Raw genomic sequence first — 17,408 nt, forward strand, 5'->3', positions numbered from 1 at the left:
TTATAAATCTTTTACCTGAAAAATAAAATTGTAATGACTTTTATTTGTAAACCTCCATTTTCATATAAATTTATAATGAAAACTTCATACACATTAAGTCTAATTACTGAATATTTATTCCATGGATAAAAAGAATTTTATTTGCAACTTTGGGAACCAAAAGAATCTTTCTTATCTTAAAAATTGAAAAAAAGTTATGGTGATTTGAAGTTGACGCCCCACCCACTCAATGGATTTTTTGCCAACCAAAACCAAACACAGGTAAGTGATGGACATCATGAATAACTCTCCTATATGAATAAATAATTTATTAAAGTGCAACCTGAATTTTTCATGTTCAAATACATAGATTACAGATATATTTTCAGCCAGCCAGATAGGCTTACGAAGCACTGTCATATGTACACATTAAGTTAAGTAGAAAATGAGGGTTCTATAAATTTAACGTCATTTGTTATAGGTGAAATAAGTTTGAATAAGCAAGTTTTTATATAACACCACATCGTATATCTAAACAGTCTATGGTATAGTTTGCAACAATTTTGGAATTATTCGTCAGCAGTTCTTTTAGCGCATCTAAAGGAGAGTCAAAATTTATGGAAGATAGTTGTTGTATAAGTTCATTTCGCCTAATTGCGTAACCAGAGCACAAAAGTAGGAAGTGGTTTTCGTCTTCAATGGGGTTAGAGTTACACACTTTGCAGAATCTACGGTCTAACGGAATATTGCGATAGCGGCCTTGTTCCACTTCTAATGGTAGTGTCCCGCATCGTATTCTGGCAATAACTGATCGCTGTTTCCTCGATAAACAGTTTTTCACATACGCTTCAGTACTAAAATCGGTCTTAATTAGCTTATATGTTCTAAGTTTTGGCATGTCTTAACTTTTGTATTCCACTCGATTTTGAAATTGTCTATAAGTGTAGTCTTTACTGAGTCAATAATGTACTTTGTCGATATCAAGTCTTGATTGTCTGTATGATTAAGTAAATTTGCCAGACCACTATTGTTCAAAATTGTTTTAACACTATTAAACCATGTATTTTTGTATCGTGTCGAAATCTCAACATCCCAACTAAACACTTTTCGACAAATTCTGGATTCCGGTAAGTTCATAAGTCTACACCACAATCTAATTGTGTTACACTGATTGTTTATATGTACTGGAGTCCATCCAATATCACCCGTTATTGCTGGAATCGGTGAGGTTTTCCCAACACCTAAGAAAGTACGAATAGCCCGATACTGAAGTCTTTCTAATACATCATATCGTTTCAAACTCCAAACGCCTGACGCATAGTCCATTACGGGGATGACAGTATTATAAACAATAAACCTTTTTGTGCTAACTGCAGGATAGTCGATGAGCATGCGTAGAGCATGCTCAATATACACTTCCGCGAGGAAAATTCTTTTGTTCTACTCAAGCCCTACCTCGCAGAAGTATACATTGAGCATGCTCACCAACTTACCACAAAGGGTCTATTTCTACTCTGGGCTATATATGCTTATTAATTTGGTTGAAATAAACAACATACCAATTGAAAGAAGTTGACCTTTAACCTCTGATTATTACCTGTTGTTCATTTCTATGCAATTACCCGAATAAACTATGTGTTCACTTCGATATCCAAGTTGTGAGACGCATAATAAGCCAGTTGATGTTTAGCTAGGAAAGAATACCATATAAGATCATAAATAGTCGTCTATTCTATAGAGGGAAAATATAAAGAGGTATGCCTAGTACCACTCGAAAGAGCTGTCTTCACATTTCATGCTGGACGGATCCAAATGTTTACAAAAAGGGGGCAGTGACTTCGTTTTTTTTTGCTCATATTTGGCAAACTTCTACAAAAACTTAATAAAAAAAAATCAAACGAACAAACAAACGAAACAAAACAAAACAAAAAGAAACAATCTAATGAAACAAAACAATTAATAACGCCAAATTACAATAATTAGACGAAACTTAGTGGTTGAAACTAAATTGTGTAATTTGACAGACAGTTTCAACATGAATTCGCTAACCCGAATTCCGACTTGAAAATTTAGAAACTTGAAAAGACAAACTGGTAGTTTGTAATTCTATTATGTAAGATGTCGGAGGGTTTTGTGTTGATTCATCTAGGTGTTCCATGTAAACCGACAACGAAACTGAATATCATGCAAACTAGCACAATGCTACGGAGTCACGTGATTTTGTGTGGTATTTTAAAGTAAAATTGAAAGTCATTCGCAATCAAAATGGCGAATTTACATATATATCCAGAGTTCTATGCTAAAAATTCACAGCAACAAGCTTGTGTTAAGATTGTTTGAAGTCGATCCCGGTTCTTTCCTTTTATCTTATCCATATTTTTTGCAATTTGACGATCATTTGAGTAGTAAAAATATAACAATCGGTATAAATTGATACAGTACATGATCACTTTGATTTTATTTAGTTAATTTCTGAATGCAAGATGATACGGCCGCAAAAAAATGGTCGTATAATGGTATCACTCTGTCGTCGGCGTCGGCATCGTTTTCGTCGTTCGCGTCTGTAGTTTTTAGTTTATTCACAATAACTTGAGTAAAAAAATATTTGACCATTTTGTAATTTAAACACACTGGTCCTAGGGACCTGGCAGAGGGCCGTGTTATTTTGTTTTCTTCCCCGCCCCGTTTGGAAATAAAGTTAAAGGGTGAAAATTTGTGTTATCATTAAAATTGCTTGATATGATTTTACTAACCACTACAAGTAGCTTTCTATCTAACCCGGAGTATGTTGCCCCTAACGTTTTAGAATGAGGGGCCAAAAAAGGTAACAATAGGTGTTTTATGAAAGCCCATGTAGAATGTTTGTTTATTTTCCGATTTTGATTATTCTTTTTTAATGTGTTAATATTATTCTTTATCTAATTCTGATAAAGAAATGTATCATTGGATTCCTGATGAAAATCCCTGCCTGCATTTTTTATAATATTTCAGATAGCTCATACGGTTTTCGAGTTACAAGGAGTCGAATATGCCACACCCCATAAAATTCTACTTTTTATTTTTGGTCTAATTTCGATTTTGTTATTGAATTCCCTGCCTGTGTTTGTCAATCAGATTCCAGATATCTCGAACGGTTTTAGAGATATGGGGATCAAAGGGGCCACAACAAAATAAATTTCCACTTTTTTATTTTTGGTCTGATTTTGAATTTTTTAATTGAATTTCTGGTATATTGTGTCCAAACAATGTGTCCATAATAATTTGTAAGTCCCAATATTTAAGTGTGTCAAAAATAATAAAAGCTTTGCCCCAACTATTCAGGATTCGACCACCGCGGTCATATCATGCTCCGCTCCGCTAAGCTGTTTATTTAATACATAAAGTGAAATGTTTTGATAAATTAAAATAGCTTCTTTTTCTTAGAATAGAAAATTGGGTCAAACAGTCAGTTCTGACAATAGCAGTGTGTGTTGGGACATCTGCCTTGAGGCTATATGGTACTATGTCTTACTGTTGTGAATAGTTTTGTACACTATCCGACTCCCTACTCCTACAACGTAAGAGGTTGGAATTCCGTTTATACATACCCCGTAAGGATGGCACCAAGTCAGGAAACAGTTTGCCAGACAACCTCTACCACCACTTGAGTATCCGACTCCCATAAGTTGTTATTGTTAAAATTGCAACCCGTCATTTTAAATATATGCAGCGCCGATCTGAAGTGATGTGTTTAAGCTTTTGGCTTGGTTATGCATCAACTCCCTATACCATGTAATGGTTTTCTATTTTAAAGTTTGGTGAATTTTGTCACAAAAATGTCTGCAACGCTTCGATGAAAATTGGAGTGCTCCAAGGATGTTCCATGTGTATACTTTTTACTTAGTTTGTTCATAAATGTCATATTTGCAGTATTATTTTTACTGCTTTTTGATGGTTTTGTCAACCAAATTTCATTGCAAAAATTTCTAGACCATTGATTCAACATAAAACGCTTTGATTTTTTAAAATGGAAAAAAAATCAAATTTTGGTCTGAGGATTGTATTGTGTGAGTTCCTTATGAATACATTCATGTCCAGTAGAAATACCATCAATACATTGAAAACTGCGAAAAACAGTATACTGCTTCAGGTACTAGACCAGAAGGTAAGTCTAGAATTAAATCATGCATTGAAAGATATACTCAGATATAACAAAGCATTAAATAATGTTTATATGAACTGGTGTTCAATGTTATCATGGTTTGTTACACGGACAAAGCACTACAGTGGAAGTCTCGAACTGTTGTTGTCCAGTCCCATTTGTAGAAAATGAAGAAATGGCATTTTTCCTGAGAAAAATAAAATTTGTGGTAAGAAAAGGTAAGAGTTTTCACAGCTCATAATTAATAATGCTTCTGTCTTGAGGAAATGAAATCTTGAATAACATGAATGAGGGGATGGACAGGGGTACTTCATCCCCGCTCCCCCTAGACCACAGACCACCTCCTCCTACCCTCCTGACAACCGCTTCCCCACCCATTCCACTTTATCCCCGGTTATGGTTCCCAAGCATAATCCCTGCTTCCCGTAGACGTTTCCGGGCATTAACTTAACTATGAGAGAAGTTCCACACCACATAAGTCTGACTGAAGTCGATTTGGAGGCTCATGCTCCTAACCGTTTAGGAGTTATTACAAGTATTTCTTTTCTGGTTTCTGCACAATAATTAGAGTAGAAACGTATTGACAACCACACGATTTCATACAATGAAAAATAATTTTTAGATTGACTTCTGACCCGAGCGATTTATGATTCCATGACCAAAAGTAAGGTTCCATACCACAAAGGAAAAACAGTTTATTTATGATTTAATTGGAGTTCAAAAATATTCTGGTTCATTTTTTACTCATCGGAAAAATAAATTTCGAATTATTTTCTTGTAATACAAGGAAATGCTATGCTTTCAAAAATGCTTGGTCATATTTGCTTCATGGTACTGCTTTATTGTTTATTTTGTTTTATGTTATATTTATATTTATCAACAATACTCACATGGTCTATATTGACATCAAACTGATAGTTCCAACCACTAATGACCTAAGAATATAAAGCAGTATAATGAAAAGAAGTTGGGTGCATATACACCGCCTGAAATCAAATTAAACAAGAATTTGAAAGTAAACAAAAGTGAAAGACCAACAATCACGTGTATACCTAAAAGACCAACAATCACGTGTCTACCTAAAAGACCAACAATCACGTGTCTACCTGAAAGACCAACAATCACGTGTCTACCTAAAAGAACTTTTTAAAACAATACGATATATGTTTAACAGGTGACCTATGCTAACATACACCAATTAATTAAAAAAGGCATGGGACAGCAGTGCATAGAAATCCAAACAAAACACACAAATTAAGGTGGCCAAACTTACCTGTTCTTTCGCACTCACGACCGAGAACGTTTTGAACGCTTTGTTTTCCGATGTCAGTTTGTCTTTTGCGGCCTTAAGGACTATGTCTGGTATAGAGTTTACATCAATGACGTTCCAGCCACCAAGGATCTGACAATAACTACACGTAACAAACAGAAAAAGTATTTTCAGTTCCATGTCCTAGCTGATATAAATTTGATAGTATATGGAACAATTTATGAAGATGTGTATATAGAGTAAGAGTACTTAATTTTGGCTTCTTATCTCACCTTGAACATCAACTTTCCACGAGACCATTGTGTGTCGATTAAGTTATATAATACAGCATGTGGTTCCACGAAACCATTGTGTGTTGATTATTTTATGTACAGCATGTAAAACAGAACTATCAGAAAGGAAGAAAACCCAATAGAAAAAAAATAAGGTCAATATGTTCTCCCTTTTATATTTATGTGATATTAACTTGTGTAAGGAGCCGACTTCAGTTTTACGCACTGCTTATATATACGTACCATGTATCTTGTTACAGCCCGGGCAGCAGGCGAGTGCTGTAACAAGGTACAGGTCTGTATATGGGTCCTTAAGCAGTCTTTAAAACTGATACGGCCCCCTACACAAGTTAATATTACATTTATTTCATTGAAAAAATTATCAAGAAATGGACTTTAGTTGTAAATTCCCTCTGTTTTAACAGGGGACGAAGTCCGGTCTCTCTGAAACTTACCCTTTATCTCTTCATTCTCCTATTCAATATACAAAATTATAACTTTTCAGGAATGACATTTATAAAGGCAAGATTTATTTTGTCTTATAATTCTGAACATTTAATATTCAACATTTCATCAAAATTAATTTTCGAACGTGTAACATTTAACATGTCTATTTTGTAATACATGTAACCAACATTGAATTAAATACTGTTTTTGACATGTCCTATGTTTTTCACCTAAATCAAAAGAAATATAACACTTAACATGATAAACGGTTATGGTCAGTGTTTTTTGTCAAGGGCAAATGTATGGCTATTGTCAGTGTTCTTGGTCAAGGGCAAATAGACGGTTATGGTCAGTGTTTTAGTCAGGGGCAAATGTTCAGTTATGGTCAGTGATTTAGTCAGGGGCAAATGTTCAATTATGGTCAGTGTTTTAGACAGGGACAAATGTTCAGTTATGGTCAGTGTTTTTAGACAGGGACAAACATACAGTTATGGTCAGTGTTATAGTCAGGGACAAACATACGGTTATGGTCAGTGTTTTTAGACAGGGGCAAACATACGGTTATGGTCAGTGTTTTTAGACAGGGACAAACATACAGTTATGGTCAGTATTTAAGACAGGGACAAACATACAGTTATGGTCAGTGTTTTAGACAGGGACAAACATACAGTTATGGTCAGTGTTGTAGTCAGGGACAAACATACAGTTATGGTCAGTGTTTAAGGCAGGGACAAACATACGGTTGTGGTCAGTGTTTTAGTCAGGGACAAACATACGATTATGGTCAGTGTTTTAGACAGGGACAAACATACGGTTGTGGTCAGTGTTTTAGTCAGGGACAAATGTTCGGTTATGGTCAGTGTTTAAGACAGGGACAAACATACGGTTATGGTCAGTGTTTTAGACAGGGACAAACATACGGTTATGGTCAGTGTTTTAGTCAGGGACAAACATACGGTTATGGTCAGTGATTTAGACAGGGACAAACATACAGTTATGGTCAGTGTTTTAGACAGGGACAAACATACGGTTATGGTCAGTGTTTCAGTCAGGGACAAATGTTCGGTTATGGTCAGTGTTTTTAGACAGGGGCAAATATAGGCTATGGTGAGTGGTTTTAGTCAGCATCAAATGTACAGTTATGGTCAGTATTTTCAGTCAGGGGCAAATATACGGTTATGATTAGTGTTTTTAGACAGGGACAAATATACGGTTATGGTGAGTGTTTTTAGACAGGGACAAATATACGGTTATGGTGAGTGTTTTAGTCAGTGGCAAGTATAGGTTATGGTGAGTGTGTTTAGTCAGTGGCAAGTATAGGTTATGGTGAGTGTTTTTAGACAGGGGCAAATATAAGTTATGGTGAGTGTTTTTAAACAGGGGCAAATATACAGTTGTGGTGAGTGTTTAGATTGAGGACTTCAAGGCTAAACCAACTGACTGTTCTTGTAAAAACTCTCCATTCAAATATGGTCCTTCCGGTCACGTCGTTACGGGAGATTTAACCATTATCGAAAACGAATCACTGTGTAATATCCTCTCTAAAGGTCCCAAGTACCGTGAACCACGCTCCATAAATTGGAATTATAACTTTAAGGTTCGTATGGATGCCGTAGAGGATTACGCCAGAAAATGGATAAAACAAGAACATGAAGACATTGATTCTCTGTCAGAGTGGTTAAAGGCCGTGAAGTCTTTAATTTTGAAACGAATGAAAGTTTTAAATAGGTCAATGAGTGCCAGTGCTACGTCAAATTTCAGAGACCCCGATGTACAAAAACATTGTGTAATATACATGACAAATATGTTGTCGTACCAGCAGACAGAGCCCAAAACAACATTGTTTTTGTCTGCAAAGCGTTTTACATCCAAAACACCCACCGAGTTCCTCATAAAAAGTCAAGTCCGGGGTAGACAAACGAGGAAAGGAAAACTATGACCCGTTGAACAAATCAGTTTTCATGGCGCAGATGGATACACCATAACGATCCACAAGTTCATGATGACGACCATAAAACTTCTTCAGTGATGACTTGAATCTTGCAGCAACATTACCCTGTTCCAGAAGCCTATTTGTTAGAATTCTAGCGCGATACAAAAAGTCTGCGTAGTTTCGGCAAACTCTGGCATAACGTATGAGTTGTGATATGAACACTCCATACGCAGGTGCTGAAGGGATGTTGCCACAGATGAAAGGAAAGTGAATGAAAAGTCATCACGTTTGTCGTAACGTTTGGTCAATAGTTTTCCTTTACAATCGATTTTTAAGTGTAGGTCAAGATATGAGGCTGACTTCACAGTGTTTGCTGTATCCTTTATCCTTTTGGGGTAGATGCGATGTATCAAATCCCCGAAATTAGGATTGTTTAAAGATAATACGTCATCTATATGGCGGAAACTGAGACAAAGGATCTACCCAAACGATATTCTTTCTTTCGGATCAGATCAGCTATAAAGTCAAACTTTGATTCCAAACATTAATACCCCTCTCCCAGAAAAAAAAAGATACAGGAAGATGGTCAAGTAGCCAAGGAGAACTATATTTTTGCGACTTGTACAGTAACTATATAGAACCGGAATTACTTGCTCGAACGTGAAAGTTTCAATATAGCAGAAAGAGAATGTATCGAAAGTAAATACATAATATATTGTAACATATTCAAAAAATTCAATTTCCTAGAATATATATCAAAACGTCTGAATTAAGAAAAATTGTAGATTTTTAGAGATTATAAATAAAAGGGTGAATTCTGATACATAACCAGGATTGCTCACTGTGGGTTTGCTATATTTTTATAAGCCCGTCTATGAGGGGATATATCATGGTATACCGTCGTTCGACCGTCGTCTATACTTCGGACAATAATTAAAAAACACATACACCAACTTCTACGAAACTTTGGTGAATCGTTCATATCCATTGACGTAACCGCCCTTTCGATTTTTATGAATTTCAGATTTTTCGTTTCTGTGTTATGATTTTTTTTTTACTTAGAAAGGGGGATTTCCAAGTTTTCGGACAATAACTCCAAAACGCTCTCACCTACCTTTATTAAACTTTAGTAAATTGTCTTTATCTATTGACATGTGCATAAGCTCCCTTTCGATTTTTATAAATTTCAGATTTTTCGTTTCCTTCTAATCAATTTTTATACTAAAAACAATAGGGATTTTCGAGTTTTCGGACAATAACTCCAAAACACTTTCACCCACTTTTATGAAACTTTCATGAATTGTCTGTATCTATTGACATAAGCTCTCTTTTGATTTTTATAAATTTCAGATTTATCGTTTCCGTGTTATGATTTTTTTACTTAAAAAGGGGTATTTTTCAAGTTTTCGCACAATAACTCAAAAACAGTTTCACTATATTTTATGAAACTTTGGTGAATTGTTCATATCTATTGACGTAACCTCCCTTTCAATTTTTATAAATTTCAGATTTATCGTATCCGCGTTACAAATTTTTATACTTAAAAAGGGTGATTTTCAAGTTTTCGCACAAATACTCAAAAACACTTTCACTAACTTTTATGAAACCTTGGTGAATTTTTCATATCTATTGATGTAAGCTCCCTTTCGATTTGCATATTTTTCAGATTTTTGGTTTCCGTGTTATGAAGTTTTAGAAAAAGGCGGAAACGGCCGAGGGAACAGAAAATGTGTTTTGAAACAAGATAAAAATGTATGGGTGAAAAATCAAGACAACAAACTGAGTTCAACTTGAGGTAGCCTTGATAGTGCCAAATTTGTGTTGCATTTTTTATTTACTTTTGGGAGGAGTATTTGACAGGGCTCACAGTATTTCTAGTTGATCATATAAATTCATTAAAAGCATAAGGACAAGTCAAACGGGCTACGGGCGTATCATGCGCTTAAAGCACAGTTCTTTATTTTATCATAGACCTGTAGTATCCACACAAATTTATAATATACCATTGTTTCTTCGTTGGTATAACAAAATAAAGCATATAGAAACTTTAGTGTCCCGGTATATATAGTGAACATTCGTTTTTGTATACATTTTTAACGTATGAAAAAAAATAGGTTGAGAAACACCAGTGACCGTGTCCCTTTGGTTTTGACATACCATTCTTTTAATGTTGCAATCCAGAATATTTTGATTTGATACTTTTAATCTATAGTTCTCAAAGACGAGTTCGTGTAGTCAGTATTCAACAATTTGCTTCCTGTCGAAAAGGAAAGAGTCTGACAGAGCACCTTGTTACGAAATCTTTCTAGAGTGCCATTAGAAGCCTTCCTGTCAGTTACAAAGGCACAAGGCATTGTACATGTAAGCGATCACGCTGTTCGAAATGGCGTTTTACTTTCGAAACTGACGATGTCGTCGGGCCTGCCAACATCTTCAAGTTGAAAGATGGTTCCATTCGTCATAATTTACTCTGTGGTTTGCAAACACTTCAAAAACATGAAAATGCATGGTTTACATGGGCGAGGCTTATCGAAGGTTATTTTATAAAGCACAAACAAAGCGTCACCAATATGAAAAGGATTGTCCAGTCGGGGATGAAAATTTCGAGAGGCCAACCCCAGTGTTAATGACATGAAAGTAACTGTCCTCTTAGATGAAAAACAACGACAGATAATTGCCCGAACACCGGGTCACCAGTTTTCTTGGGACTGCCCACCCTTTTCAGGGTCGTAGCTAGATATTGACAGATATAGACACAGAAAATACGGCGAGGGGTCTGGGTGCCGCTCAAAGCCCCCAGTGGGTCCAGGGTTTTAGGGAAAATCAGTCGCATTTCTTTGATGAAAAAATGTATGTTTTACCTGATTCGTACACCTAAATGGCTGAAGCATTTCTCCATATATACATATTTGTGTTGGTTAAGTTGTATATGAAGGTTAAAAAATACTATAATATAAGTGCGCATATGTAGTCCTTATCTACAATTCAACATGGAAGAATTCACAAAGAAAAAGGTCATGAAATTCGATGTGTTCTGTAATTATTTTACATCATATATATCATTTCCAATAAAATTGTTTATACCTCGTAAAATTAAAATGATACACCCAGTTGTTACTAAGGCTTTCGCGGTTGTCAATGAAGACAACATATCCTAGACCAACGGGCAGACAGATAACATTAAACTGGCGGTCCTGACACATCTTCTAATAGTATTTGGTGAATATTAGGCAGGCATTTGGGGACGAAATTTGAACGTGACTGTCGTATAAATTGCCGGGACAACTTTGTGTTCGAAGAACCGATAAGAAACTGATATCTACATCAAATCGGTTGGGCCCTAAGTTGAGGTATACCCCCCTCCCTCGAGTACCGAGTACTTTTTAGCTTCAAGTAGCGAGTACTGCGTCGTGTTAGCCTTGAGTACCTAATCCCAATTTTTTCGAGTACAGAGTACATGTACCTAATTTTTAATCTACTGGTAACCATTCGATTATCGGAACGGGGGTATTGAAAAAAAAAATATTGGTTGCTATCTATTTTTGTGCATAGAAACAATTTAAATGTATTTAGAAATATAATTCGTGTCAATTTAAGACAGTTTCTAACAGAAATGCTTAAACAGGCTTACTTTTATAAAGAAGCACGATAGGGGCCTTCTTGATCTTGTTTGAGGGTACATGAACTAACTGTTCATTGTTGAAGACCCTTGTACAATATCGAAATGCAGAACAGGAATAAAACCCTGTTCCCTGAATGACAATATATTTTCAAAATGCATTGTATCATGTGAAGTGTTGTCATACGCACATTCACTCTATATCCTCCCTTTTTGTATTAAAATGTACATGTATATTTTAATAATATGAACATGATTTTATTCATTTTTACATTTACAAAGTTAACTTTAGTTTTTTTTTTGTATCAAATTATTTATTAATTAATTGTTTATGAGGGGTTGGACCTGGGGACAGGAACCCGGGAATTAGGGGAGGTAGGAATGGGAGTTAAGGGTGCAAGGTTGTCGGGATATTACAATGGGGAGTAAAGGATAGAAAACTTGTGAGGGAGGTCTGGAACCCGATAGCAAAATGGAGCAGGAACCCCCAGTCTACCCCTCTTGTATACATGGATATTGGTCAACTTCCGACGATATTTTTAAAAAAAAGTGTAGGTAAATTATTTCATTTTTCAAAATCATTTTATAGACTTCAATGGGGCACATTTCTTGACATCTAAAAATTAAGTTAATGGTGCTTAACCAAAATCATTATTTTTATCGAAGTTGTCCCCTGCAAAATTTACCAATAATTAAAAATTAGCGATGGTAGAATCTAGGTAAAATAGGAACATAAAAAATAGGGTAAGTAGTTTGGGCTGAGGGACGGTTGGTAAAATCCAGTTGTTTTTATTAGGTTAAGACATTGATTCCTAAATTTACAGGGAAGGGTAGCCGAAGGCATCCGTCCATTTGGAGCACAAAATTGCATGTTTATCAGTATCAGATATTTCACTGAGGCCTTGAAGTATAACCACATCTGGGTATGGTGGTTGGAACTGTGTAACGCTAGTAGAGCTACTTGAAGTTGATGGCACTTCTGAAGGATACATGTTTGTGCGAATATCATTAATACTGGCACTGGTCGCTGGCTCAGTATCTGCTAGAACATTCGCTGAAGGTTCATTCTCAATACTGCCTTCCTCTTATCTTTCATCTCTCCTTTTTCTTTTTGGTCGAATGACAAACTTGTCCATTTTGCGGAAATTGCAAATCTACTTTTATAGAAGTTACCGGAACGTTGGAATGATTAGTAGAAAAACGATAACGGGTAATGACGTTGGATTTTGGATTCCATGTTGCTACGTGAAGCGCAATTGATAAAGTAATATCAGCCTTTACTGTACTCGTTTTATATACATCCATCAAATATTAAAAAAAAAAGTCAAAATTTCGTACAGACACAAGCCTGTACGAGCCTTCCGTAGCTACGCCCCTGCTTTTGGAATGAATGTCTAAACCCGCATTATTTAGTAGTCACGGTTTTCACTTGTTTTCCATAATTTTTGTCTTGCAATTTCATCAAGCTATTAACATGACGCGTCTTCACATTGATCAAGATCAATTTTAGAGGACGCCTTAATTGTCATCGACAGTCTTCACCTTTAGAACTTTTTTACCCTGACGAAGGCCGTAAGGCCAAAAATTTGGTCCTCACGCACTTTTTTATATTTTAACCATGCGTTTTTATGAATTGTATCTCATAAGTATTTAGTTCCCTTTGACCTTGTAAATGTAGCTATTGTTTACTTGATGATCGGGGGTTCCAATACAGGCCTCTCTCGGTCGATGTTAGTGGTTAGTAGAACCAACTGGTATTGGTGGCGGAGCCCAGTCTTCGGGATAGCTTACTCGGTCAGAGTATGTCCAACTAGCGGCTTGGTTGCTGTGTTGAAACTCAGGGATTTTATGTTAAGTTGGAATTTTAAGTTGGATTTTTTTTCACCCTGTAATGAAGCACGAAAATGCTTTTTTTTCATTCAGCAGAATACATGATACATATTTGAAATCTTCATTGTTAATTGATGGTGAAAATGTTGAATCATATTTGTTTCTGTCCATGGCTGATTAAATATTTTTGCTCTGATTTGATTTTTTCAACAAATAATCCATGTCCCCCATCCCAAGAAGTTCCTTGCCCACTCCCAGAATAAAAATGGTTGGTGCCTAAAGCAAAACAATCTCAGTCTATTTTCGTTCATCATGCAGGAAAGGGGAAACAATAAATTCAATAAAATGATTGAGAAAAGTCCAGGTTATGCATTGCGCACCTTTGACATTGTTCTTTTTGCGCGAAATTCGATTTTTAGGAAATCACCAATAGTATCGATAGATTTAATCACGTGACTTTAAACTATTCCAATATGGAGGTCAAAAAATGTGCATGGATATTGAACCCGTAGACTGAAACGAAGTTTGTCCCATGCTTCCGTCTTGATACAATTTTGCGGTAGGTTAGAGTATTAACCAAAAGATATGCTTAAATTCCTCTTGACTGTTATGTGTATAAGGTTACTGACCTAAAAAAATCATCTATTGTTATGATTGTTAGCGAAACTCACAACAACAAAAAGTGAACTCGGTTCAAAACAATAGTGTACCATCAGTATTTTTACGTGTTTCGGTCGGGAAAGGAGTTACTATAAACTCAGAATCTATGTTTGCTAGGTCCAAATTAATTTGGTGCCAACTTCGTTGGTGTGTTTTTTCCAACATAGCGGCTTTGTGATAGAATCTGAGTAACTGAGTAAACTATATCTATATGTGTAGAATTCGTGTGCATGTTTTGATTTGTCTTTTAAGCATTTAAATTCAGCATCTAGAAAGCTTGGCCAAAGGTAAAAAAAAACATGATAAATTTTATATATTTTTCAATATGTAAAGGTTTACCAAGTAGTGTGACAATACTAACTCCCTGTCCTTCAGGAAATGTATTGATAACTGCTATACAACAGCCATTATACACTAATGTAGATTTTATCACATTATCAGAGAAACCTAGCAACTAAAAATGCATTTCAAAATGTAGATTGCACAGAAAGAAAATGTATTGACTACCCGAGACAGATACATTGGAAATTTCATACTCTCATCACATAAATACATGAAAAAAATACATTTAGTTCAGATAGATGCATTTATAGAGGTTTATAGTGCACAAGAAAATGAGTAGTTTTGCATTTCAATTTATATTGCATATAAAATACTTTTGTAATGGTTTCCCTGTAGCTTTTTTTGTCATGTTGGAACATTTTAAAGGTTACAGTAGATGCATACATGTACATGTATGTTCGTACAATATGTATCTACATGTAACCTTTAAAATATGCTTGTAACCTTATATGAAAGAAAACAAAAAATCAACAAAATATCAGAAAGAATACAGTTATTTACTACAATAAGTTCAGTACATGTACATTAGTAGTTGAAAATGTTGAAGCTAAAGGGAGATAACTGACAATGACAAACTTTCTTGCTGTGTGCTTCAGTGTACTAAGTTACTAACTGGAAATTATGTATAAACATGTAGGTTTGCAAGCACTATACTGTATATGCAAATGTACATACATGTGTATCTACAATATATGGGTAGGAAAAGTGAAAGAAAATCTGCAGATAGGTAATTTCAACCTTGAAATTGATTAGTTTCATGCAGTTGAATTGTTAATGATAGAAAAGTGGTCAGACCATACTACTATTAACATGTACCATTAAAAGGACCTTTTAGTTTGGAATTACAAGTATCTAGTGTTGGACCATTCAACATTAATACAGATGCTTTAAAAAGATCTTTTAATGTTCACTTGGTGGTCTGCCAACTGCTTCTTGGGTCTTTCATTTTTTGGATATGTCCCCAGATCACCTTGCCAAGTTCAACCTGCTTTGTGGGCTCCTCATCCAGATAGTTACAAAAATGTTGAACATGTATATTTTATTTCAGATAGTACAGTGCTAAAAATCATACTGTTGCAGGGTTTAAAATTAGTGGACATTAAGATGCAAAATGCTTTAGTGGACATTAAGATGCAAAATGCTTGTGCAAAATTTCTTATTGTGTCTGAAGGTTTAGAAGAAGGGCAAAATTTTGCTTCTCAGTCTGAAACATTTTTTACAGACAGATCAGTAATATTTTAGTTTATAGTTTTATAATAGTTTCATGGCCATTCTGGAAACCAGTTGCCCCTTTTTCAGAACTTCCAGGCCTTTTTCTACCGTTGAGCAATGTTTTGCTCCATGCCTTATTATAATTATGATAGGCAGTAGAAGTGACATGCGTTGGGTTATGCTAGTTGTTTACGATAGAAACAATTGTGATTGTGAGCAAGGACACTTTTGAAAAATTGTTGAATTTCAGAGACATCTTTGGTTTTGAAAAGTTTTGCCTCTGAAAATTCTTCAAGTAGCATGTTTTGCTTATAAAAAAAATTACCACAAACAAAAACTTGCTTGTGGTTAAAAAAGTTAATTTCTCTGCCTGTTGTTGAAAAGCACAGAGCCATAATGGTTTGGGAAATACACTTGTGGCTGAACCTTGATAAATTACATGTACATGTATGGTAAAGATGTAAATTATTTTGTACATTGCATGCCTAATTTAAAATTTTAAAGTTTTATTACTAAGTTTATATAAGCTGTGTCAATATTTAATCGCAATCCAACATCAGGTGTATCAAGCATGTCCAGGATTTAAGTTTTGATAAGTTTGTTCTTAAGTCTACCTCAGGTTATCTCCCTTTAAAGTTTGATAATATACATTATATAGTATACCAAGAAAAAGCACATGTATAGAGAATATGTCAAGGAGAGAACAACCCATACAGGATGAAAATGTCAGTCCAAGGCCACAACCCCTACGGGATGAAAATGTCAGTCCAAGGCCACGACCCCTTCTGGATGAAAATGTCAGCCCAAGGCCAAACATAACAATGCATCATTCATTGGCTGGGAAAGGCCATTTTTAGTTCTTTTTTTTTTTTTTTTTTTTTTTTTTTTTTTTATAAAGTATTCAAGATTTTAATGGGTCATTTCTGACATTTAAGTAAAACCCTGTTACTTTAATGGACCATTTTCGGCTTCATCCGTTGGATTTGTTTTACAGTTTTACATTGTTCATGTATGTATTCATGTAAATTTTTAATTATACATGTATTTTCTGTTTCCTTGTACATGCACAGTGTTGTCACGATGTGTTTTTGCTCTCCCATTTAAAAAAATCTGAAAATATGTGTTGAAGACAAAAAAAAAACTTGCTTCAACTTCCATTAAATACATGTACATTAAGACTTACAGTATTATGCATTATCTTAAGTAGGAGTAGGACTAACTCTAAACAGCAAATAATTAAAAAATACAACAACTATCCCGAAAAACAATCAAAAACTCATGTTTACCTAAAACCCAAATGAACCAAAAAATAAAAATAACCATCAGTGTTCTCCTCAGGCCATTATAGTGCTGCACTTTGCAGCGCTATTTGATTTTAGCACTGTGCTATCAGTAATTAATTGTAGATAAAAATTAACTATGGGCACTGTGCTAAAATTTTTGCTAATATTTTGATATTTTTAAAATATTAACTGAATATTGTGTTGTTTGCAGTTGTGATTAGAGCTGGCAATTACAAGTTCTAATTAAGATCATGACTTGGTCCAATGTCCAAATACAAAAATAAACATATTTGTACATGTCAAGCCTTGAAAGGGCTGAAGAAAAAAAAACATGCTTGCAGAATGCATCTGATGATCTTGTTATAAAATTGCAAATAGCCTTTAGTGAACACTTGACTGCACTGTCTTGCCTTGAACATA

At 35.1% G+C, this 17,408-nt stretch overlaps 2 protein-coding genes across 5 annotated transcripts in view; one reads left to right on the forward strand and one right to left on the reverse strand.

Moving 5' to 3' along the window:
• Positions 1–293: 293 nt before the first annotated feature.
• LOC148608968 (uncharacterized) lies at positions 294–11,032 on the reverse strand. The gene is made up of 4 exons (XM_088541382.1): positions 10,904–11,032; positions 5,394–5,532; positions 5,011–5,055; positions 294–4,307 (listed from the first exon to the last, which is right to left on the reverse strand). Exons 1-4 carry the CDS (start codon positions 11,005–11,007, stop codon positions 4,224–4,226), a joined length of 372 nt encoding a protein of 123 aa, XP_088397508.1. The 5' UTR covers positions 11,008–11,032; the 3' UTR covers positions 294–4,223.
• Positions 11,033–13,941: 2,909 nt separating this feature from the next.
• Positions 13,942–17,408, forward strand: part of LOC148608969 (uncharacterized) — a 50,074-nt gene continuing 46,607 nt past the window's right edge. For 3 of the 4 annotated variants that reach the window (XM_088595903.1, XM_088595900.1, XM_088595904.1), the window contains exon 1: positions 13,948–14,050. The gene's annotated coding sequence lies outside the window, so the exon portion shown is untranslated. Of the gene's footprint in view, positions 14,051–17,408 lie in introns of all 4 variants that reach the window. The other variant, XM_088595901.1, reaches the window with a different exon arrangement.

Source organism: Perna viridis, chromosome 8, assembly GCF_037379345.1.
Source record: "Perna viridis isolate PV_CMFRI_1.1 ecotype Kerala chromosome 8, ASM3737934v1, whole genome shotgun sequence".
In the NCBI taxonomy this organism is placed as follows: domain Eukaryota; kingdom Metazoa; phylum Mollusca; class Bivalvia; order Mytilida; family Mytilidae; genus Perna; species Perna viridis.

What these genes read in the sequence shown, in the direction of transcription:
- LOC148608968 (XM_088541382.1), bottom strand. Translation starts at nt 11,007, where the DNA reads ATGCGCACTTATATTATAGTATTTTTTAACCTTCATATACAACTTAAC. An exon ending in CATTTAGGTGTACGAATCAG is followed by an intron (nt 5,533 to 10,903) that starts GTAAAACATACA and finishes TGTTACGTGTAG; the next exon opens with TTATTGTCAGATCCTTGGTG. An exon ending in TTGATGTCAATATAGACCAT is followed by an intron (nt 4,308 to 5,010) that starts GTGAGTATTGTT and finishes TATTTTTCTCAG; the next exon opens with GAAAAATGCCATTTCTTCAT.